Genomic DNA, 25,752 nt, shown 5'->3' with positions numbered 1-25,752 from the left:
CAGAGCAAAAATCCATCAAACCCAGTATCCTGTTTCCAACAGTAGTCAATCCAGGTCACAAGTACCTGGCAGGATCCCAAAAGGTGAATAGTTTCTATGCTGCTTATCCCAGGGATAAGCACAGGCCTGGATTTGTCAATAGGCAGCACTTACTACCTTCCAGCTATGCTGAATGGCACTTAGCAGAGAACAGCCCTCAGCTTCCTTATCCAACTCCTCCCCTCTTCCCCTTCCTCAATCCCAGAACCACCCTCTCTCGCCCTCCTTGTCTCCCATCCCAGATCCCTAATCTTCACTCTTCCCCATCCCTTCATTTCTGGTCCTCCTCCCATCCCCTCTCCATCCCTGATCCTCTTACCTCTCAACTCTGGAATTTGTTGCCAGAGGATGTGGTTAGTGCAGTTAGTATAGCTGTGTTTAAAAAAGGATTGGATAAGTTCTTGGAGGAAAAGTCCATTACCTGCTATAAATTAAGTTGACTTAGAGAATAGCCACTGCTATTACTAGCAACAGTAACATGGGATAGACTTAGTGGATTGGCCACTGTTGGAAACAGGATGCTGGGCTTGATGGACTCTTGGTCTGACCCAGTATGGCGTATCTTATGTTCTCTACCTATCCCTTAGATGTCTTCCTGCACTGATACGTGTGAACTCTTTTCTTCACCCAATAAAAGGAAAATAAATGAGACAGACATACATATTTCTAATTTAATATAAAAGATAGAAATGTACTTCAGAATGTTCACATTTTTGCCCCAGAATCCTCTCCGAGCTGCCACAGGAAACTCTGGGTCTGTGCCTTAGACCGAATTCCTGTTGTCTGACCTTCCTTGGGGAAGGAGAAAGGGGGGCGACAGCACCATCAGTGCCTAGGAGTGGCGAAATCCTAAATCCGTCACTGGATAAACAGTGGAGTTCCCCCAAGTGATAATGGTTTATAGACTTTTCTTCCAGGAACTCGTCCATACTTTTAAAACCCAGCTACACTAACAGATTTCACCACATCCTACAGCAATAAATTCAAGAGATTAATTATGTGCTGAGTAAAGAAAATATTTTCTCCTTAAATGTTTTACCTCATAACTTCACTGAAGGTCCCCGAGTCTTTGTACTTTTTCAGAGAGTAAATAACTGATTTATAGACCTCTATCGTGTCTCCTCTCAGCCGTCCCTTCTCCAAACGGAAGAGCCCTAACCTTTTTAGTCTTTCCTCCTACGGGAATCGTTCCATCCCCTTTATCATACCTTTCCTAATTTTTCGATATCCTGTTTGAGACCAGAAGTGCACGCAGTACTCGAGGTGCAGTTGCATGGAGCAGTACAGAGGCAGTGTGACGTTCTCTGTTTTAGTCTCCATTCCTTTCCTAATAATCCCTAGCACTCTGTTTGATTTCTTGGCTGCCATCGCATACTGGGCAGAGGATTTCAACGTATTATCCACGATGATGCGCGGGTCATTTTCCTGAGTGCTGACTCCCAATGTGGAACCTTGCACTGTGTAGCTGTAATTTGGGTTGCTCTTCCCTACATAATTCACTTTGCACTCGTCCACATTAAATGCCATCTGCTATTTAGATGCTCAGTCTCCCAGTCTTGCAAGTTCCCTTTGCAATTTCTCACAATCCTCTTGTGATTTAACAGCGTTGAATAATTTTGTATAATCAGCAAATCTGATTACCTCGTTGTTTCAATCTCCAGGTCGTTTGTAAATATATTAAAAAGCAATGGTCCCAGTACAGATCCCTGGGGCACTCCACTATTCACCTGGGTCCATTGACCATTTAGACCTACTCTATGCTTCCTTTTAACCAGTTCTCAATCCACAATAGAACATTGCTTCCTAGCCAATGACTTTTAAATGTTCTCGTCTCTCATGAGGTACTTTTTCAAATGCTTTCTGAAAATCCAGATACACTATATGAATTGGCTCATCTTTATCCACATGTTTACACCTTCAAAAAAATGTAGCAAACTGGTGAAGCAAGCCTTGCCTTCACTAAATCCATGTTGACTTTCCCATTAAACTATGTTTATACCTATATGCTCAGCAATTTTGCTCTTTAGAATAGTTTCAACCATTTTTCCTGTCACTGACATCAGGTTTACCAGTCTGTAGTTTCCCATTTAACCCTTTTTATAAACTGGCATTATATTGGCCACCCTCAAATCTTCATGTACTGTAGTTGATTTTAATGGTAGTTTACAGATCACTAGCAGTAGATCTGCAATTTCATTTTTCAGTTCTTTCAGCATGCTGGGATGTATTGTATACCATCTGATCCAGGTGATTTGCTATTCTTTAGTTTGTCAACTTGCCTTAGTACATCTTCCAGGTTCACTGAGATTTCTTTCAGTTCCTCTGAATCATCACCTTTAAATATCATTTTTGGCATGGGTATCTGCCTTACATCTTCCTCAGTAAAGACCAAAGCAAAGAATTAATTTAATATATCTGCTATGACCTTGTCCTCCCTTTGTGCCCCTTTAACCCCCCAATCATCTAATGTTCCAACTACTCTCTTGCAGGCTTTTTGCTTCAAATGTACCTGGAAAAGCTTTTATTATGAGTTTTGCCTCCATGGCATGCTTATTTTCAAATTCTATCTTTTCCTTCTTTGCCAATGCTTTGTATCTAACTTGTCAGTGCTTATGCTGTTCCTGTTTCTTCATTTGAATGTCTTTTCAAATTTTTGAAAAATGCTCTTTTAACTAGAATAGCCTCTCTCAACTTGCCTTTTAACCATGCTTGCAGTCATTTGGCCTTCCTTCCATCTTTTTAATGCATGGAATACATCTTTTCTGGGCTTCCAAGATAGTATTTTTAAACAACTCCATGCCTGATATACTCGTGATCTTTGCAGCTGTTTTTCCTATTTTTCTCATAATCTCCCTTTTGAAAGTTAAATGCTATCGCAGTAGATTTCCTTAATGTCCTCGTGCCAGTTACCAAGTCAGATTTGATCATGTTATGATCACTATTGCCAAGTGGCACTAACACCATTACCTCTTTCACCAGATCCTGTGCTCCATTAAGACCTGGCTAGTCTCACAGGCTTTTGATTGTTAACACCTGCAGATGGACCTTTAAGGCTATAGAGTTAGCTTTGAGACCACCGCTAACTAGTCAGTAATGTACTTGTCTTTATTTTAGCAATTTATATGTATGCAGATTATTAATGATTTGCTGTATTAATTTTATGCTTACTGTTTTGTCTGCCAATATTTTTTGAATGCGGCTATCACGTATGTTTTATTTTGTAAACCACCTAGGTAACTTGCTTTTATTTAGTTATTTTTATTTGTTGATTTTGTGGTACCGTCGTGGTTCACAATCTGATAAAATAATACGATAAATAAAGAAAATAAATACAATGCGTGGTGGTAAAGTAGATAAAAGAGAATACTAAAAGTATAAAGTTCAATAAATGAAGGAAGGATTAGGTCTAAAATAGCTTGCCTTCTTGTCAATTCTTGTACCACTTGTTCCATGAAGCAGTTCATTTATTTCATCTAGAAACTTTACCTCCTTGGTATGTCCTGATGTGACATTTACCAGGTCAGTACTGGTGAGTAATTGAAATCACCCATTATTACTCTGTTGTTATTTCTTTTAGCTTCCCTAATTTCTATTAACATTTCCTCATCTGTCTGTTCATTCTGGCCAGCAATATTATTCAATGTCCTTTCCCACATGGAACTTCTCTCCATAAAGTTTCCACAATGCATTTTGTTTACTGTAGAACTTTTATCCTGCTTGACTCTGTGCCCTTTTTAACATATAGAGCCACCCTCTCCACCAATTAGATCCGCCCTATTATTCATGAGCCAATTTGCATGAATTTGCATGCACAGCACATTCAAATACCTGCATTGCATCTGGTGGAATTAGAAGTTCAGCGCATCATCTTGCAGTAAGGCATTTAGTGCCCAGTAAATAGCGCTTATCCCAGGGTAAAGCTTTAACTCAGCTTAATAAACCAGCCCCTTAGATTGTGAGCTGCCTACAGTACCTGAATGTAACTCGCTTTGAGCTGCCAATGAAAAGGTGTGAACGAAATCTAAATACAAATGTTCCTGGTGCCCCCTCCCAAAAAATATGAAATTATAAAAGTCAATATTTTAGAATAAAAACAGCGACTTAAAATAAGACCATATGAGGAAGCAAGGGAGTAAAAAAAAAAAAAAAAAAGGCAAATTGATATTTTGAAAAAAAAAATCTAGCAGGGCAGTTTGAAGTCCAAGCCCATTCGTACCAGTGTGAGCCATGACTGGGAATGGTGGAAACTCAAGCTGGGGGGGAACGCTCAGCCCAGCCCCTGCCTGCGACCCGAAAGCTTCACTGCCGAGCTGCAGGTACCGGGGAAAGGGGCGCAAGCAGCTGCCAGCGCAGGGCAGGGATTCCCTCTCTCCCTCCTCCCCCTAGGACCTGCCCACCTCCTCCCGGAGTCCGCTTCCAATACTTAAGTCTCGCTTTAAAAAAAAAAAAAAAAAAAGAAACCCAACCCCCCCCCCCCCCCCCCCCGCGAGCCAGGCGGAGGAGACAGTGCAGTGCAAAGCACTGCCAGGGACATCGGCTGAAGGGAGAGGGGAGCAGCAGCAGCAGGGGGGCGAGTTCCCTTGGCGCAAGGGCTGCCCGGCTATAGCGCCCTGGCCCGGCCGAAGGTGAGCAGCCGGCACCTTCCTCCCCGAGCCCTGGAGGGCGCCCCCGGAGCCGGCGCGCGGCGCCAGTTGCGCGGCGCGGAAGTGCAGCGCCCTCCGCTGAGCGCCCCCCGCGCCCGGGATGTGAGCCGCCGCCGCCGCAGGGAGGCGCACTGAGCGCCCGGGGCCCCCTTTCTCGCACGGAGGACGCCGCCGCCGGAGGTGACTATGCGATTACGGCTCCTCGCTTGCCTCCTCGTGCTCTGGGACTTCACGGCACAGCAGCAGCTGCCCCGCGGGAGGCGGCACCGGAGAAGTGAGTGAGGGGGGGACGGGACGCGAGTTCCAATCCCGGCACTGGGGTGGGGGCTCGTCAACAGCGCCGTCTATTCCGCCGAGAAGGGAAGGGAGCTCGCCCGTCCGAAAGGGCTGTGCGGGTGCCTGTGTCGTTTCGTTTCTTGTGCCGAGTCCCCCCCCCCCCCGATAGGAAAACAGCAGTTCCCTGGCCGGACAGTCCCCGGGGTGTGGAGCCGCCTGCCCGGGGCAGAATGCAGGGGGCCCGCCTCGCTTCTCTGACCCTTGGCGGGGGTCTGCGGGGCAAATCAAGGGAGCAGCTTCTCCAGATCTGCCCTTCCTCCTCCCCAAGGACAGGGTGCTGGGGGGGGGAGGGGTCCTGGGATGAGAGGAGCAGCGGCGCTTGCAGAGAGAGAGTTTCTAGCTCCCCCCGCTCCCTTTCCTTCCACTCACAGTTACTTTCAGGGCTTGGGAAGTTTCGGGGGTGGGGGGCAGATGGATGCATTCATTTCCCCCCCCGACACGCAGTCCGAATACCTCTCCCTGCCCTTTTTTTTTTTTTTCCTGTCCCTGCTTGCCCCGTGGCCGAATTATTGCCGGGGCTGAGGGTTTGCCGGACCTTCGCCCCGCTTCTCCCTCCGCAGAGTCTCCCTGGCCGAAGGGGACCAGGGGGGTCGGGGGAGGCTGAGCATCCTTGCCCCACGCCCTTCTGCAGGGGCTCTGCCCGGCTCACGGCTGGGTCCCTGCGCTTTCGGGGATCGCCACCGCCTTTACCGCTTTCTGTCCTAAAGGTATCGCAACCTGCACAGCTTTCCCGGTTTGCTTTGGGGTTTTTTGTTTTTATTTTGCAGGAGCCGTAGCGCTCCCCAAATTCTTGCTCTACAAGCAGGGATAAAGCGCAGCCGGGCGGGGACCCCCACCCCTCCATCCAGAAATAAAGTCCTCGGGGGGTGTTCGCCTTGGGAGGGCTGCAAGGCTCCTGCCTCCTAGGAGAGAGATCGGCTCCGCAGGCTCCCCCCGCCCCCTCTCTCTCCGATCTCATAAAACTGCTGTGGGAAGTGCGCCCCCTGGCGGCCCGGGCAGCGCTTCTTCTCCGCACCTGTAATCTCTGCAGGACGGCGAGGATGCAACCGCAGGATTAATATAGCAGCTAATATTCTGTCCTTAGCACCCAGAACCACAGGATTAATATAGCAGCTAATATTCTGTCCTTAGCACCCAGAACCACAGGATTAATATAGCAGCTAATATTCTGTGCTTAGCACCCAGAACCGCAGGAGTAATATAGCAGCTAATATTCTGTGCTTAGCACCCAGAACCGCAGGATTAATATAGCAGCTAATATCCTGTCCTTAGCACCCAGAACCACAGGATTAATATAGCAGCTAATATTCTGTGCTTAGCACCCAGAACCGCAGGAGTAATATAGCAGCTAATATTCTGTCCTTAGCACCCAGAACCACAGGATTAATATAGCAGCTAATATTCTGTGCTTAGCACCCAGAACCGCAGGATTAATATAGCAGCTAATATTCTGTGCTTAGCACCCAGAACCACAGGATTAATATAGCAGCTAATATTCTGTGCTTAGCACCCAGAACCGCAGGATTAATATAGCAGCTAATATTCTGTCCTTAGCATCCAGAACCGCAGGAGTAATATAGCAGCTAATATTCTGACCTTAGCACCCAGAACCACAGGATTAATATAGCAGCTAATATTCTGTCCTTAGCACACAGAACCACAGGATTAATATAGCAGCTAATATTCTGTGCTTAGCACCCAGAACCACAGGATTAATATAGCAGCTAATATTCTGTGCTTAGCACCCAGAACCGCAGGATTAATATAGCAGCTAATATTCTGTGCTTAGCACCCAGAACCGCAGGAGTAATATAGCAGCTAATATTCTGTGCTTAGCACCCAGAACCACAGGATTAATATAGCAGCTAATATTCTGTGCTTAGCACCCAGAACCGCAGGAGTAATATAGCAGCTAATATTCAGTGCTTAGCACCCACAACCACAGGATTAATATAGCAGCTAATATTCTGTGCTTAGCACCCAGAACCACAGGATTAATATAGCAGCTAATATTCTGTCCTTAGCACCCAGAACCACAGGATTAATATAGCAGCTAATATTCTGTGCTTAGCACCCACAACCACAGGATTAATATAGCAGCTAATATTCTGTGCTTAGCACCCAGAACCGCAGGATTAATATAGCAGCTAATATTCTGTGCTTAGCACCCAGAACCGCAGGAGTAATATAGCAGCTAATATTCTGTGCTTAGCACCCAGAACCACAGGATTAATATAGCAGCTAATATTCTGTGCTTAGCACCCAGAACCGCAGGAGTAATATAGCAGCTAATATTCTGTGCTTAGCACCCACAACCACAGGATTAATATAGCAGCTAATATTCTGTCCTTAGCACCCAGAACCGCAGGAGTAATATAGCAGCTAATATTCTGTCCTTAGCACCCAGAACCACAGGATTAATATAGCAGCTAATATTCTGTGCTTAGCACCCAGAACCGCAGGAGTAATATAGCAGCTAATATTCTGTGCTTAGCACCCAGAACCGCAGGATTAATATAGCGGCTAATATTCTGTCCTTAGCACCCAGAACCGCAGGATTAATATAGCGGCTAATATTCTGTCCTTAGCACCCAGAACCGCAGGATTAATATAGCGGCTAATATTCTATCCTTAGCACCCAGAACCGCAGGAGTAATATAGCAGCTAATATTCTGTCCTTAGCACCCAGAACCGCAGGAGTAATATAGCAGCTAATATTCTGTCCTTAGCACCCAGAACCGCAGGAGTAATATAGCAGCTAATATTCTGTGCTTAGCACCCAGAACCGCAGGATTAATATAGCAGCTAATATTCTGTGCTTAGCACCCAGAACCGCAGGATTAATATAGCAGCTAATATTCTGTCCTTAGCACCCAGAACCGCAGGAGTAATATAGCAGCTAATCTTCTGTGCTTAGCACCCAGAACCGCAGGATTAATATAGCAGCTAATATTCTGTCCTTAGCACCCAGAACCGCAGGAGTAATATAGCAGCTAATATTCTGTCCTTAGCACCCAGAACCACAGGATTAATATAGCAGCTAATATTCTGTGCTTAGCACCCAGAACCGCAGGAGTAATATAGCAGCTAATATTCTGTCCTTAGCACCCAGAACCACAGGATTAATATAGCAGCTAATATTCTGTGCTTAGCACCCAGAACCGCAGGATTAATATAGCAGCTAATATTCTGTCCTTAGCACCCAGAACCACAGGATTAATATAGCAGCTAATATTCTGTCCTTAGCACCCAGAACCACAGGATTAATATAGCAGCTAATATTCTGTCCTTAGCACCCAGAACCACAGGATTAATATAGCAGCTAATATTCTGTGCTTAGCACCCAGAACCGCAGGAGTAATATAGCAGCTAATATTCTGTCCTTAGCACCCAGAACCACAGGATTAATATAGCAGCTAATATTCTGTGCTTAGCACCCAGAACCGCAGGAGTAATATAGCAGCTAATATTCTGTGCTTAGCACCCAGAACCGCAGGATTAATATAGCAGCTAATATTCTGTGCTTAGCACGCAGAACCGCAGGATTAATATAGCAGCTAATATTCTGTCCTTAGCACCCAGAACCGCAGGATTAATATAGCAGCTAATATTCTGTCCTTAGCACCCAGAACCGCAGGAGTAATATAGCAGCTAATATTCTGTGCTTAGCACGCAGAACCTCAGGATTAATATAGCAGCTAATATTCTGTCCTTAGCACCCAGAACCGCAGGATTAATATAGCAGCTAATATTCTGTCCTTAGCACCCAGAACCGCAGGAGTAATATAGCAGCTAATATTCTGTGCTTAGCACCCAGAACCGCAGGATTAATATAGCAGCTAATATTCTGACCTTAGCACCCAGAACCGCAGGAGTAATATAGCAGCTAATATTCTGTCCTTAGCACCCAGAACCGCAGGAGTAATATAGCAGCTAATATTCTGTCCTTAGCACCCAGAACCGCAGGATTAATATAGCAGCTAATATTCTGTCCTTAGCACCCAGAACCGCAGGAGTAATATAGCAGCTAATATTCTGTCCTTAGCACCCAGAACCACAGGATTAATATAGCAGCTAATATTCTGACCTTAGCACCCAGAACCGCAGGAGTAATATAGCAGCTAATATTCTGTCCTTAGCACCCAGAACCGCAGGAGTAATATAGCAGCTAATATTCTGTCCTTAGCACCCAGAACCGTAGGATTAATATAGCAGCTAATATTCTGTCCTTAGCACCCAGAACCGCAGGAGTAATATAGCAGCTAATATTCTGTGCTTAGCACCCAGAACCACAGGAGTAATATAGCAGCTAATATTCTGACCTTAGCACCCAGAACCGCAGGAGTAATATAGCAGCTAATATTCTGTCCTTAGCACCCAGAACCGCAGGAGTAATATAGCAGCTAATATTCTGTGCTTAGCACCCAGAACCGCAGGAGTAATATAGCAGCTAATATTCTGACCTTAGCACCCAGAACCGCAGGAGTAATATAGCAGCTAATATTCTGTCCTTAGCACCCAGAACCGCAGGAGTAATATAGCAGCTAATATTCTGACCTTAGCACCCAGAACCGCAGGAGTAATATAGCAGCTAATATTCTGTCCTTAGCACCCAGAACCGCAGGAGTAATATAGCAGCTAATATTCTGTGCTTAGCACCCAGAACCGCAGGAGTAATATAGCAGCTAATATTCTGTGCTTAGCACCCAGAACCACAGGAGTAATATAGCAGCTAATATTCTGTCCTTAGCACCCAGAACCGCAGGAGTAATATAGCAGCTAATATTCTGACCTTAGCACCCAGAATCGCAGGATTAATATAGCAGCTAATATTCTGTCCTTAGCACCCAGAACCGCAGGATTAATATAGCAGCTAATATTCTGTCCTTAGCACCCAGAACCGCAGGATTAATATAGCAGCTAATATTCTGTCCTTAGCACCCAGAACCGCAGGATTAATATAGCAGCTAATATTCTCTCCTTAGCACCCAGAACCGCAGGATTAACATAGCAGCTAATATTCTGTCCTTAGCACGCAGAACCTCAGGATTAATATAGCAGCTAATATTCTGACCTTAGCACCCAGAAACGCAGGAGTAATATAGCAGCTAATATTCTGACCTTAGCACCCAGAACCGCAGGATTAATATAGCAGCTAATATCCTGTCCTTAGCACCCAGAACCGCAGGAGTAATATAGCAGCTAATATTCTGACCTTAGCACCCAGAACCGCAGGAGTAATATAGCAGCTAATATTCTGTCCTTAGCACCCAGAACCGCAGGATTCATATAGCAGCTAATATCCTGTCCTTAGCACCCAGAACCGCAGGAGTAATATAGCAGCTAATATCCTGTCCTTAGCACCCAGAACCGCAGGAGTAATATAGCAGCTAATATTCTGCCTTAGCACCCAGAACCGCAGGAGTAATATAGCAGCTAATATTCTGTCCTTAGCACCCAGAACCGCAGGAGTAATATAGCAGCTAATATTCTGTCCTTAGCACCCAGAACCGCAGGAGTAATATTGCAGCTAATATTCTGTCCTTAGCACCCAGAACCGCAGGAGTAATATAGCAGCTAATATTTTGTCCTTAGCACCCAGAACCGCAGGATTAATATAGCGGCTAATATTCTGACCTTAGCACCCAGAACCGCAGGATTAATATAGCGGCTAATATTCTGTCCTTAGCACCCAGAACCGCAGGATTAATATAGCGGCTAATATTCTGTCCTTAGCACCCAGAACCGCAGGAGTAATATAGCGGCTAATATTCTGTCCTTAGCACCCAGAACCGCAGGAGTAATATAGCGGCTAATATTCTGTCCTTAGCACCCAGAACCGCAGGAGTAATATAGCAGCTAATATTCTGTGCTTAGCACCCAGAACCGCAGGAGTAATATAGCAGCTAATATTCTGACCTTCGCACCCAGAACCGCAGTATTAACATAGCAGCTAATATTCTGTCCTTAGCACCCAGAACCGCAGGATTAACATAGCAGCTAATATTCTGTCCTTAGCACCCAGAACCGCAGGAGTAATATAGCAGTTAATATTCTGTGCTTAGCACCCAGAACCGCAGGAGTAATATAGCAGCTAATATTCTGTCCTTAACACCCAGAACCGCAGGATTAATATAGCAGCTAATATTCTGTCCTTAACACCCAGAACCGCAGGATTAATATAGCAGCTAATATTCTGTCCTTAGCACCCAGAACCGCAGGATTAATATAGCAGCTAATATTCTGTCCTTAGCACCCAGAACCGCAGGAGTAATATAGCAGCTAATATTCTGACCTTAGTACCCAGAACAGCAGGAGTAATATAGCAGCTAATATCCTGTCCTTAGCACCCAGAACCGCAGGAGTAATATAGCAGCTAATATCCTGTCCTTAGCACCCAGAACCGCAGGAGTAATATAGCAGCTAATATTCTGTGCTTAGCACCCAGAACCACAGGAGTAATATAGCAGCTAATATTCTGTCCTTAGCACCCAGAACCGCAGGAGTAATATAGCAGCTAATATTCTGACCTTAGCACCCAGAACCGCAGGATTAATATAGCAGCTAATATTCTGTGCTTAGCACCCAGAACCGCAGGAGTAATATAGCAGCTAATATTCTGTCCTTAGCACCCAGAACCACAGGATTAATATAGCAGCTAATATTCTGTGCTTAGCACCCAGAACCGCAGGAGTAATATAGCAGCTAATATTCTGTCCTTAGCACCCAGAACCGCAGGATTAATATAGCAGCTAATATTCTGTCCTTAGCACCCAGAACCGCAGGATTAATATAGCAGCTAATATTCTCTCCTTAGCACCCAGAACCGCAGGATTAATATAGCAGCTAATATTCTGTCCTTAGCACCCAGAACCGCAGGATTAATATAGCAGCTAATATTCTGTCCTTAGCACCCAGAACAGCAGGATTAATATAGCAGCTAATATTCTGTCCTTAGCACCCAGAACCGCAGGATTAATATAGCAGCTAATATTCTGACCTTAGCACCCAGAACCGCAGGATTAATATAGCAGCTAATATTCTGACCTTAGCACCCAGAACCGCAGGATTAATATAGCAGCTAATATTCTGTCCTTAGCACCCAGAACCGCAGGATTAATATAACAGCTAATATTCTGTCCTTAGCACCCAGAACCACAGGATTAATATAGCAGCTAATATTCTGTCCTTAGCACCCAGAACCGCAGGAGTAATATAGCAGCTAATATTCTGTGCTTAGCACCCAGAACCGCAGGAGTAATATAGCAGCTAATATTCTGTCCTTAGCACCCAGAACCGCAGGATTAATATAGCAGCTAATATTCTGACCTTAGCACCCAGAACCGCAGGATTAATATAGCAGCTAATATCCTGTCCTTAGCACCCAGAACCGCAGGATTAATATAGCAGCTAATATTCTGTCCTTAGCACCCAGAACCGCAGGAGTAATATAGCAGCTAATATTCTGACCTTAGCACCCAGAACCGCAGGATTAATATAGCAGCTAATATTCTGACCTTAGCACCCAGAACCGCAGGAGTAATATAGCAGCTAATATTCTGACCTTAGCACCCAGAACCGCAGGAGTAATATAGCAGCTAATATTCTGTCCTTAGCACCCAGAACCGCAGGAGTAATATAGCGGCTAATATTCTGTCCTTAGCACCCAGAACCACAGGATTAATATAGCAGCTAATATTCTGTCCTTAGCACCCAGAACCGCAGGAGTAATATAGCAACTAATATTCTGTCCTTAGCACCCAGAACCGCAGGAGTAATATAGCAGCTAATATTCTGACCTTAGCACACAGAACCGCAGGAGTAATATAGCAGCTAATATTCTATCCTTAGCACCCAGAACCGCAGGAGTAATATAGCAGCTAATATTCTGTCCTTAGCACCCAGAACCGCAGGAGTAATATAGCAGCTAATATTCTGTCCTTAGCACCCAGAACCACAGGATTAATATAGCAGCTAATATTCTGTGCTTAGCATCCAGAACCGCAGGAGTAATATAGCAGCGCACATCCGGCGAGAAACCTCTGTGCAAAAGGCAGAGGCCAGGCTGCAAAGAGCTCAGATAGGGCTCCCCTGTACTATGGCTGCTGCGCTTGCAAGATACTTTTGAGAGGGGATTAAATTGATTTTTTTAAGATACTGACATTTTGTGAGTGAGCGAAAGAAAGTTTCATCATAGTTGGTCTATAATCTAAATCAATGATTATTATCTGATCTCATAATTTATTAGGGAGCTGCTGTGAACTTCATTTTCGGTGATTGTGTTACAGACATGTAAAACATCTGATATTAAGAGAAACTTGTATCCAGACAGGACCTCCCGTTGGGTCAAACGTGCAAAGTACTCACCAGAAGGCAAAGTTTGCATACGAGCACTGCCCAAATGTAACAGGGGCTCCCATTCATGTGGATGACTGTAACCAAGTGAAATCTGATAACCTACGAGCTCTGTAACTTTAGTAGCCAGGAGAAATGCCGTTTTGTATTAAAATAATACACAGCAGTAAGAAAGCCCCATCAGGTTTTCTATGTTGGTTTCTGTTCCTTGCCTCTCAGTAGGTTTCTTAATCTAGAAACACGTGCATCTCTTGTCAATGGCCGGCCTGGGAAGAGAGACACAGCCTCTGCCCACCCCAGAAGTAAAAGTAGTGGCGCGTTCCCAGCTGTGGTCCTCTCTTGCTGGGTGCGCTTCTCCCCGAGCATCATTATGGGTCCAGTAATGCAGCGCTTCTATGGTTCATTCGGCGCAACAAACACAGAACTCGTTGAAGGCAGTGAATTCCACTTCTATGAACGGAGAGGTGCATCAGCCGCACCATCCAGCCATGTATCAGCACGACCTCGGTGCTAAAATCCACTGCTTTCTTCTATTCTGTCCCTATGGAAAGTTCAATTAAAATCTGGCTGCTCAGGTTGCCTTAGCTTAGCAGCATTCATGTTGATATGATCCTTACCTAATATTTTGCTGATACCTTACCCAGTTAGAAAGTAAAAGTGAATATTATCCTTTCTCATCACAACCAGAACTACTTATTAGGCACTACAAGCTCCCCCTTTTCTTGGCCACTATTTCTCTGGGCTACTGAGATATGGTAGTGCTGGCTGCACCCCTGGCTTAAGGGTGCCTTACCCAGATTTCAAACCCAGGTAGCAGGCTCCTTGGATTGCACTTTAAACTTGCTCCTAACAGTCAAGTCAGTTGCCTCCTGCCGGGGGGGGGGGGGGGCCCTAGCCTTTTGCTCGTCCCCTGAGCATGGGCTGGGTCACTCCAGCTGTCCTAACAATAAAGGTCCCACCAAAGACCTGGCCAGGACGCCGGGCAGGGGATTTCCATCTAAACACCACACCAGTTTTCCCTGTTAAAAAGTGAAGCGGATAAACAAAATAAGAACTGCTCTCCCCCTTTTCCTCAAATTTACATTTTTTTTCCCCCCCAAGAAGACTCTCTAGAAACTGGAGGATTTCCTTGGCACTGATGTGTAATAAGGTGCTCTGGACTGTGCGCACATGTTAGCACACAGTTATGTGCACATTTTTGTGCACACAGCATAACTCTGGATTTAACAAGTTTTTTGGGGGTTTTTTTTTTTTATATATACCATATAAATGAGTGTGCCTCTGCATGAATCCCATGTCAATCAAACCTCCTGTTACTGTAGACATTAGCTGAGGCAGGGTTTGTCAACCGGCTCCAGATTTTTTAAGGACAGGCTAATTTAGTTCTGCTTTTACTGCATGGCATTCTGGGGCTTGTAGTCTTTTTTTCTTGAGGAAATGCAAAATTTGGAAATCAGAACTACAAATCCCTGTGGAGTAAAACCAGGACTGGATTTGTCCGCCCTGGGGGGGAGGGGTGGGAAATGAGGCAGTCTGGCAGGCTTGTGTGTGAGGGCAGGAGGTGGAGGGCTGCGTCTTTTCCTATCATTGAATTCTGGAAGGTTCTGCCCTGCTGTAGAATTTCCTTTCCTTTTATGCCTCTTCATGTTGCTTATTTTTAAGTAATTTTGTAGGAATTTCCTTCCTGGTTCAGATGACAGTTTAGAAATCTGCATATTATTATTATCATAAATGTTTATAGACTATTATCATAAATGTTTATAGACAGGAATGTCTGCGCTCTTCAGCACATTTTCCAATGATTCCCCTTCAGATATCTGCTGCCACTGGAAGACAGAATGGTCCCTAAGCTGGAGATATTCTGCATTGCGTGTGATTGTTCAACAGACATTTGCCTTCATGCCGATTCCAGAATAAACCATAGAAATGTGTCCGAGCAGCTGAGTGGGCCTATTACGAAGTTATTCGTTTCAGATCTCCTTACTTTTTTCCCCCGTACCGTGTAATGATGCAGTGTCATCTTTTGTTTCTCCAAAAGAGTGAGCAATCACATCTTAGTAACTAAATACATAAATAGCACACTCAGCTAAACCCCAGTCCCCAGCTATAGTATAGAGAGGGAGTGCCAGCCCCCCCCAGGGTTATAGAGCTCCCTTGAGAGCAGGTTGGTAGGGCCGATTGGCACGGGGCTGGCTCACTGGGCAGCGCTGCACCTGTACCTGCCGAGGGACCTGGGCTCGCTTTTCCATCTCAGGTCTTTCCTTCCCCCGAGTCAGCCAGGGCCAGGGATGCTGCAGAGGTGCCAGATCCCCAGACCCTGCTTCCCACTCAGCCAGAATCCCAAAGGAACAGAAGGAAACTGCCAGGGAGATTTAAAAAAAAAAAAGTATTGGAGCATTCATCCATGCTTTTTGTAAAAGTATATTAGGTTAAGAAGAGAGAAAAAGTAAGGAGACCTAGCGATCAAGCCAAAAGAGTGCACTTGAGTCATTCATTTTGAAGACTCCAGCCGGCACCACTGTTTAATACAGGGAAACACCTCATTGTAGCGTGATCACAGCTGTAAAGCTTCTGATGGAGCGGCAATGTCGTTTCCTCCTCTAAATAGCTCTTGTCACTGCTGAATTAAAGCCAGAATATCGGCCTTGGCCAGTACAGAGTGAGTCTCCTCCGGGCTTGCAGTACTGTGAAGCCTTGTGCAGGTTACCATCCATCCACGGGGGCGCTTGGGTTTAGCAGGCAAGACCCCATCCTGCTCAGAGTGCAAACTCTGACCCAGACCTTGCCTTTCATCTCAGCCATGTCCTATGTCTCTTCACAGAGGTCTTTAACCTCCCGGTCTTCAAACTTTGAATGCAAACTGTTTGGGACAGGGACTCTATAGCTAAGTGATGTCTCTCATGCTGTATGCATGCATGGTGCATTAAATGTGATCAATAGTATTGTTTGGGGTTTTTTTTTTGCTGATTCATTATAATCCTTCGCTTTCCGGAAGGTGCCGGTTATTTCATTCCCAACATAAGATATTCAAAGTGCTCTCAAGGTGGAAACCCTGCCAGCCACATATTTTGTATAAGTAAGTCTATCGGCAATTAAAATTGAGATCATTAAAATATCGTTTCAGCCCAATTTTTCTAGAGCGCAAAACAACAACAACAACAACAAAAAGTGACCCAGGACCATTAGAGGCAGTGCAAGCGCAATAGCTCTGAGAATCAGGCCGGCTGATATCCTGCCGGGTCTCATAGTCCTGCCGATTTAACCGGCTCTCACTGCCATCTGCTGTTACAAAAGCGGAAGCTTCTTCTCACAGGGGCATTCCCTTTAGTCCAACATACGTGTGTGTATATTCTGCTCTTCAGCACCAGAGCATCATAGCATCTCCATATGCTGATTGCCAATTCATCTTGGTTATCACTGTTCTGTAGCCCACATGGCTCATGAGACGACGCTCTTACCAGATTAAGAGATGCTCACCTCCCACAACCATGCATACATGCTTACCTACAAAAAAAAAAAAAGGTGAGCTCATGTCGCTTTTTCCTATTGCCCGTGGTTGCCCTTTCTCATAAACAGAAGTGCTGTCTGAGTAGCCTCTTGCCGTGTCTGGTGTGGAAGGGAATTCATTTTACGTTACTGACTGTGGTTTTTCGCTGTTTGCCGAGTAATGATCCGTAGTGCTTGCATGATAGGTTGGAATGGTATTTTTCCAGGTTGGGCCTTGCGGTCTTCGCAGGGTTTTCAATTGTCGGCTTCGGTGGGATATGGATTTCAGTTGCAGTGTTTTTGTAAAAGAGCTTTTATTAGCTTTTACTGTGGAATATGTTACCAATTGCAGTGCGGTCGGAAGTGAACTATCAGAAATTCCAGAAACCTGTTAAGGCTTTGCAATTCCCTAGTGCCTGAGTGGGTGGGGTAAAGGCTTTAGCAGTGAAGACTAGGGTGATTGTTTTTCTTCCTTTGTTATTATATTTTTAATGGATGTTTTTATTGTAAATTGCTCTGACAGTTTTGCTTATAGTGCAGTATATGCATATTTAAATAACGTATATAAATATTGAAAACACTTTTTGGCATCTTAAATATCTGTTATGCGACTTTATGCATATATTGAAGATCTCTAGGCAGAGATCTGTCAGCAATCAAGAAATCGATTATTTGCAGAGAATTAAAAGTGGGTGCAGTACTACTGTGCAAGTCACATGGTTTCAATGTTCCAGCTCCAAGGAGCACATAAGCTCATTTTGAGCTCGGAAAGCTTTGGTTATTTGGTCAAGGTCCCGCAGAGGACTGAAGGAGGGAATAGTCCTCTGACTGCACAACTGGCCAAGCTTTGCTCTTACCCCTTCTTTTCGGTCCAGCCCAGGTGATTTGCTGAGATGAACCCAACAGAGGGGAAACAGAGGGGACTTGCATTTGCCCTCTTGGATTGTGTTGTTGCTACGTCCACTGGTTGCTGGCTGCTGGTACTGAAGCCTCTTCCGACGCAAGGCTGGGCAGCCTCCAAACGAGCTTCTGCTGCTTTCGGCGTGTGTGCGTTGGGGAGGAAGGGGGAGATTTTCCAAATAATGAAAGCGATGATAACGGGTGACGTCGCAACTGATGCGAGAGTGTCTGAAAAGAGTCACTAAAATCATTTCTAAGAAGCTGGCGGGCCCAGAAGTTACTGAAGCTTCATGTTTCCTTCTGAACGTCCGCGACGATAGAACGGGCACTAAATTAAACAGTTGTGAGATCACCTCAGATTAGCAGTACTGGATTCTACAAAATATCAACCTACCTGAACTCTGCTCTGCTCCTCGCACTAGGTGGAATAGAAATAGTTTTAATAACACTACAATATATTGTATTTCTTATTCTTATGTTTCTTATATTTGTACAAGCCGTTAAGCCCGTCACAACAGGCTACATTACATTTTTGTTTTCGGTCCATTTTCAAACACAGCACCCTCCTACACTTTTTCTCCCTCATTCCCCCTTCCCCTCAGTCACTCACCCCCTTCCCACCCCTCAGTCTTACTCACCCTCTGCCTCCCACTGCCTCCCTCCCCTCACTCTCAGTCACTCCCCACCCTCTTTCAATCTCATCCCTCACTCTCATCCCCTCCAATCCCCTCTCAGCTCATCCACAACCCCTTCCCTCTCCCTCAGCCCTCCTCCTCAACTTCTTACCCTTTCCACTTACTCACATCCCTCTGTCTCTCCCCTCCCCCTCATTCTCCCCCCTTCCCTCTCCTCCCCCCTTCCCTCTCCATTCCCTTTCCTCCCCCCTCCCCCACTCTCTCACCTCCTCCCTTCCCCCACTCTCACCTCCCCCACTCACTCTTCCCTCCTCCCCCCACTCTCTCTCACCTCCCCCCTCCTACTCCCTCCCTCTCCGATGCTCCTCGTCGCCGATACTTCTTCTCGCCGCCGCCGATACTTCGCCACTGCCGCCGCCGATACTTCACCTCGCCGCCGCTGCCGCCACCGCCAATACTTCGCCTCGCCGCCGCCATGTTTTTTAAGAGCTGATGCTCCTCTCTGACAGACGTGCTCGCCCGCACATGCGCGGTAGAGCTGCTCTCTACTGCGCATTTGTGGGCCGTCGGTCAGAGCCCATTTAAAAGGTAGATAAGGTTTTTAAATAAATAGTTCCAACCTTTTATTATGATGTTAGGAAAATATCCTTCCCAGCAGCATTCCCCAGCTGTCCAGAGCTGTTTTTATGGTTTGCTTGAAGCAGTGTGACTCCTGCATAAGCTTCTTTCCTCTCTCTCTTTTTTGTACATTTTGATCTGGCAGTTTCCTCTTATTCTTTGGGTTGCAGTCTGGGCAGGAATCTGGTGCTATGATTTTTCCACATTGCGTATCTTTAAGATCATGAGAGGTCGAGTAGATGTGACTCGGTTATTTTCACTTTCGAATAATAGAAGGACTAGGGGGCATTCCATGAAGTTTGCAAGTAGCACATTTAAGACTAATCGGAGAAAATTCTTTTTCACTCAACGCCCAATAAAGCTCTGGAATTTGTTGCCAGAGGATGTGGTTAGTGCAGTTAGTGTAGCTGGATTCAAAAAAGGTTTGGATAAGTTCTTGGAGGAGAAGTCCATTAATGGCTATTAATCAAGTTTACTTAGGGAATAGCAACTGCTATTAATTGCATCAGTAGCATGGGATCTTCTTAGTGTTTGGGTAATTGCCAGGTTCTTGTGGCCTGGTTTTGGCCACTGTTGGAAACAGGATGCTGGGCTTGATGGACCCTTGGTCTGACCCAGCATGGCAATTTCTTATGTTCCTCCCAATTTAATTTTAGTGTTTGTTTTTTTTTACTGCATGGACGGTCAGCCATTGGTTGGGGGCTATGCGCTAGGCCTTTAGTACCCTATCTCGGTCCCTAAACCTGGCCATTGTGTGATGGCTGGAATTCCCTCTCTGCCCCTGGAGGCTGTGAATGTTGCCTCTGCCACATCCCCAGCCGACCCCTCCATAGGGTAAGGCACAGCCCTGGCACTAAGCCACCAAGCCAGCCCTCCTGTGGGGGTTTCTGGTGACCGTACCCTCCTCGGCTGTCCACGCGGGTTTTCGCAGCTTGCATATGTCAAGATGTGTCGCCTGCATGGAGTTCGGGCAAGATTTAGCTAGGCACCTGCATCTTGTGTTAAACAAATGTTTTTAAAATTGTACAGATCTTGTGATTTTGAACATTTTAAGTTGTTTTTTTTTTTTATTTTTAACAAACTGGAAATTCCTGCAGGTTTCACCCATCGGACTTCATTTGCTACTATAATTCTAACTGCTTCCAAGGTCATGGGCAGTGACGGCAGACCCAAAGGAGGAGACACTCGTACAAGGGGGAGAAGTTCTTGTCAGGGATTGACAGAACATTCCCACATGTAAGGTGTTAGCTAAGCCTGCTGGTCTGAGAGTCAGTAAGGTTCCCCCACACAAACGACCATTGACACACAACCACTAATGACAAGGCAGGACTCAAGCAGTTGTCACTAACAAGGTGCTAATATTTGATTACACTGATCTTGTATATGTTGTGTTGCTCGACCACTGGAATCTGGATACTATGCTCATTCCTTATCAGAGATGTACTAAAATAGGTCCTGGCTGGGTTTTTTGGCATTGCACTCTTATGATGAGAAAGCCTTTTGACTCTGAAGTAATCCTCTCGGTTCTGATGACTTCTAAAATCTCTTGGGCACTATGTATGTATATTCATTTGAAACAAATGGGTAAAACTCATGAAATAAGTCCATTTCTGGTTTAGTCTATTGTTTCTGAAACAAATAGATGGTGCCTAGGAAAATATCGCAACATTTTAATTTCATTTGTTATTGGATCCATTATAGTCTATGGGGCAAAGAAAATTGCCCATTTTTTGTCTGTAAGCCAGACAGAGTGGAGTCAGAGTGGGAAAGGAGAAGGAAGTAGGAGGACCAATGAAGGTGAAGCTCCTTTTCAAGCAGCCTATCACAGCTTGACTTCCTCAGTTTTTTTGAACCTGAAACTGAAAGTAAAATGTAATTTTGAGCAGTCGCTATTCAGGCTCAGTTATTTCTCTGGATTTCAGTTAGAGAGGTTCTGATTATGAAGCTCTTTCTCAAAGTAGAAGAAAGATTATAAAAACATTTAGATAGAAAAAAAAAGTGGGCTGCTCTCAACTTCTCACTGCATCAGAGAAGACTTTCCATCAGGGATCCCCAAACCTTTCAAGAGAAGGGTCACATAGGACATTTTAAATCACCAGGTGGGCCTGGGGGGGGTGCTCCTCATAGTTTGCTGAGCCAGGGGGAATGGGGAGGAGGAAGGAGAGCACCCCTCAAAGTTGTTTGCTCAGAAGGGTTTGGGGGGGGGGGGGGGGTGGACCATGTCTGGCCCTTTCAGTGATTTCAAATGCAGAGGGCTGGGTTTCCAGGGGTATAGGGGGTATGGTAGATAGAGTGACAGTGATAATATTTCTAGGTTTCTGCCATGCCCCCAGCAACCTTGCCCTCTATCTTCCCCCCTTTCCCAATAACTTCCCTTCTAGTAAAGTAGGGGGTAGGGAATGATGGCAGAATAGGGTGTGTGTGTGTGTGTGCATGTGTGCGTGCATGTGTGTGTGTGTGTGTGTGTGTGTGTGGTGTACTCTTTCTCACTCATAACCCCCATGCACTATTGCTCCTGTTCTACTTCCTTCCCCTTTCTCATCCTTTTCCCCTCTTCTCACTCATCTCGCTAGCAACATGCCAGATTCATACTGTGAGCAAAACAACCCCTTTTGGAGACTCTAATCCAGAGAAAGACATGCAGACTTGGTATCTGTGTTATTTTATTGAGGATTTCAGCACCTCCAAAACCTGCATCCTTAGAGGATGATAACCAATCCATAGCCCTCAGCTCTGAAGAGATGGTGACATAGTTGAGAGTTCCCAGAACCACCATCCTTACTTGGCGTTCTCTACAAGCCTTTCAAAACCTACAGCTTAGTCTCACTAGTACCTTCCTCCCCCTAGCCTGCAACATCCTCCACAGGGGCTGAAAGCTCTTGCTGATGGGGCCGGATGAAATCCAGCCCTTGAGCTGTAGTTTGGGGACCCTCTGTACTGTAGTATCCTTGTTGACTGCTACAGTTACTGAGCATTCCACAGGGATAAGAGGTAAGAGTTTGTTTCTATCTGGCCACACTCTGCAGGGGTATTCAACTGCAATGACTCTGACTGAAAGCCAAGTTCAGCAGCCTTTTCTATGGTTTCTGACTTTTAAAAAAGGAGTCAGTGTTGTATGTAACTCTTCTACAAACTATGTCTCTTAGTAACTTATAGCGTTAGGTCTACATAGTCATCAAACAGTGCTTGGCATGCTTTGAAAGTGGCTGTATCTGTTCTGTTCTCTGACTGTGCACATCCACACTAGCACTGAGTGTACAGTGCACTACACTGTAACACTAGTGACTGAATGTTTCAAATTCCATCATGCCACTGGGACAAGGGGTTGATGTGGCACTTGCCACACATTGTTCCTCCAAAAGGACCTAGGGCCACCACAAGCAGCACTACTGATGATACTGAGAAGACCAGATAAAGGGAGATTTTATTTTTATTTTTTAGCAGGGATAAACCAAAAGCAGGGTCAGGCAAGAAGCTCAAGCTGGACGAGCAGCTGTTTCCTGCTCCCATCTCTGTTCCTGTGATGCAGGAACAGAAGAAGGCAGAGTTTACAGGTAGAAATACTGGAAGTGGAACAAGCAAAAGCTGTACAGTGTTATTCCCTGATTCCTCCAGAGCAATTAATGCAGCAGATATTTGGAAAAAGATGATTATTGTGAGGGCTTGTCAGACTTGGAGGATATTGAACTTTTAGTAGCTCAGAGTTTGGGGGATTAGCTACCAGTGTGCTTTCCAATGAGCAGTTGCAGGAGATATCAAGTGAAACTGCTGGGGCTAAGAGCAACCCCCAGGAAGAGCAGATAATTCAGAGCATGATAGATGCCCCTAGTCATTTCCCTCCTGGTCCTTCAATCCCAGTTCTAGCAGCAGCAAAGTGGGAAAGGGGATTCCGCAAGATGTCAAAGGTGTGGAGGCTCTCTACAGTTGTACAGGAACAGAATTTTGCAGAATGCATTTACTGTTGGAAGACCATCAGTGGAGGGAAGGAACTGGGCCGTCTTTCAAACAGTGGGATGCAGCATCATTTACAAAAACAACACTCATTAACGCTGATTTCAGGGGAGGCTGCCAGTACTAGTCTGGGGACTCTATCTTTTACTCAAAGCAGCAGCAGTAGCAGAAAAGCCAGAGAAAAGGTAAAGTCTGTCTCAGAAGCCAATCATCCAGCCCCTTCCCCAGTGAGGTGGTAAATAAGCAGCCCCAATGCCCATGTCAGTCACAAGCCACAAAGGAGCAGATGAGGTAGTGTTCAGCATCTCTGTTCTGGGGGTTAGGGGCATATAGCATCAAAGATATCGACATGGCTCATCCAGGAATTGATTGCCCTCGATGACCAACCCCTGCAGAAGATGGAGAATGTGTGATTTAAGTGGCTGCTGTACTGTTTAGCCTCCAATTACAAAGTGTCCTCCAAGACAACATTCAGTAGACATGTGATCTTCGACCCTGTATATTCAGTGCTGTATTTGGATGAGGGCACAGCTGGTCAAGTGATATATGGACCACCCAGAACACTATGCATGCCTATCTCTCCCTGGAGCAATGATAGCAGCTGGCTCTGCAAATTGAATTGTGCTGTACACCCAAGAGGTGGACCAGAGCCTTACCTTGCTTCATATATTATCAGCAATAAGAAGGATGATGGAGGGCTGGCAACTAGTCTAAAGAGACAGGACTACCTGGTTCTTCATTTGTAGACAGTGATGCCAACATGAAAATGACAGTGGAAAATGGGGAATATCAGGGAACATGATGTTTTGCATATTTGCTGCATCTGACAGTAAGGGATGCCCTAGGGCTGGGGGATCAAGGAGTATGGCAGCTCAGTCCTGAAGGAACCTATGAGAAGCCTGGAAAAATAGTGAGGCATTTTCACTGGAGTGTGAAGGATGGGCAGCAGCTCCATGAGAAGTAGGAAACAGTGGATCTGAGTTCCGCAAGATTCACCTTGGGCAAGGTCAACCATTTAGTCAGTATCCTGGAGGAGAAGTTAGAGGGTTTCCAGAAAGATCAGGGACCATTAAAGAGTTTCCAGAAGGAACAGGACTGAAACCAGAAGTGTTGCTGCTCATAGACTACCTGCAGCTGCAACTGACAAAAAGGCTCAAACCTCTTAACCACCAAAATCTTTGCTAGCCAGTAGCTACGCTGTGTGACCCATGGGTGAAAGGAACTGCTGCCTTCCAGTTCAATAGTCTAATTTCCATGAAGGAAATGCTGGTGGCTAGGGCATGGGAATGGGAGTGCCAGAAGCAGAGGGGAAGTGGGGATGCAGTAAAGGAAAGAGTGGGCACCCACGTAATGCTGTCAGCACAAGCATCCCCCTGTTAGCTACCATGTCCTTCCTTCCTTCCCTCTCCCACTCTCCATGTCCACCGCACATCCCAGAATGGAATCTCTTGACATGTCATACTAGAGCAGTTGGTAGCAGTGACCACTATACTATGCCCCCTTCTCCCAGCCAAAAGCACAGGAGAACCATGCAGAAAATTCAGTCAGGCATTATCTCACAGAACCTGAGGACACAGATAGACCTATTAACATAGAGTTCACAAGGCTATAGTCGTCCAAGGTGATTCAGCATTTCCTTTCCTTCCCACCAACTAACGTTGCTAGTAAACAGGTATTCTCAATGGCAGGGGATATCATGATCCACATTATTCATAGCTGGCACTAATGTTGGTGGAAAAGTTGGTCTTCCTTAAAATAAGTCTTACTCTGCTGGGTTTTTCTGAATTTCCATGCAACTAGGAGGAGTACTGAGCATACAGCTACAGTGACCCAGTGCCCATACTTTTTGACCTCAGTGCATTTCTGTGTTGTTGCCACTCTTGCTCCTGCTGCACCTCCCTCCCTGCCTCTGCCTCTCTCCTCGTTTGGTGCCTTGCTATGATGTTGCACCGCTATTGATGCCTGGCCTACTTCTCCTGCTGCTGTCCTGCTCACTCCCAATTCCCCGCCTCTCTCCTAGTTCAGTACTTTGCTGTGCTATTCTGCTTCTGTCTGGCCTGCTCCTTCTGCACTGCCTCTTTCCTGGTTTTACTGGCATGTTCTGGCTCCGAAAAACAACAAAATTTTACAAAAGCAAAAAAAGGGATGCTTTGAAGGGGTGAGAGAGAAGAAGAGGATGTGAAGGGGTGAGACTGGGTGGGAATGGAGCTGGGGAGGCAGTGAAAGAGAGGTAATAAGAGACTGGGTAGGAGATAAATAGGAGAACAGGCTGGAGGCCAGAGAGGGAATAAGCAACAGGAAAGGAGCTGGAGATGAGAGTGAGAGGCAAAGAAAGATAGATGAGAGTTGGTAAAGAGATAAGTAGAGAGTGTGTAAATGGAGGACTAGGGGGTGAGTGACAGAAGGAATAAGAGATGAGGGATGGGAGGAGTGAGGAGGGGCTGAGCATGGGAGATAGAAAGCTGGTAGGTAGGTGAAAGCTGAAAAGAGGGAGACTGAATACTAGAACACTAAATGGGGAGAAGGATGGGAGAAATTTGAGTTACAAATGGCTACAGAGGGAGGGACAAGATGAAAGGGAAAGATCAGTGTCAGAGACAGATGTAGGGAAGGAAGGAGAGGAGAGAAGAAATGTAAAATGCAAAGAAAACCCTGGAGAAGACCGAAAAAAGAGACCTGGACCAACTCAATTTAGAAATAGAGGCCAATATTCAGAAGCCATTTTGATGGATAAATTTTCAGTCTAAATGGCAAAGCCACAATATTTAAAGCTGCATGCAGCTAAATTC

The 25,752-nt window shown here is 45.5% G+C and overlaps 1 protein-coding gene across 2 annotated transcripts in view; it reads left to right on the top strand.

Moving 5' to 3' along the window:
* The first annotated feature begins 4,528 nt into the window (after positions 1-4,528).
* The window catches only part of RSPO3 (R-spondin 3), a 162,997-nt gene continuing 141,773 nt past the window's right edge, over positions 4,529-25,752 (top strand). The window contains exon 1 of one of the 2 annotated variants that reach the window (XM_029596679.1): positions 4,529-4,664. Coding sequence is in view for 1 of the 2 variants with exons in the window: in XM_029596678.1 (XP_029452538.1) it covers positions 4,869-4,956 (88 nt within the window). In the remaining variant the exon portion in view is untranslated. Of the gene's footprint in view, positions 4,957-25,752 lie in introns of both variants that reach the window. The other variant, XM_029596678.1, reaches the window with a different exon arrangement.

Source organism: Rhinatrema bivittatum, chromosome 3 (assembly GCF_901001135.1).
Source record: "Rhinatrema bivittatum chromosome 3, aRhiBiv1.1, whole genome shotgun sequence".
In the NCBI taxonomy this organism is placed as follows: domain Eukaryota; kingdom Metazoa; phylum Chordata; class Amphibia; order Gymnophiona; family Rhinatrematidae; genus Rhinatrema; species Rhinatrema bivittatum.
Note: the sequence above shows the minus strand (reverse complement) of the source record. Positions and strands in the feature narration are given on the sequence as shown.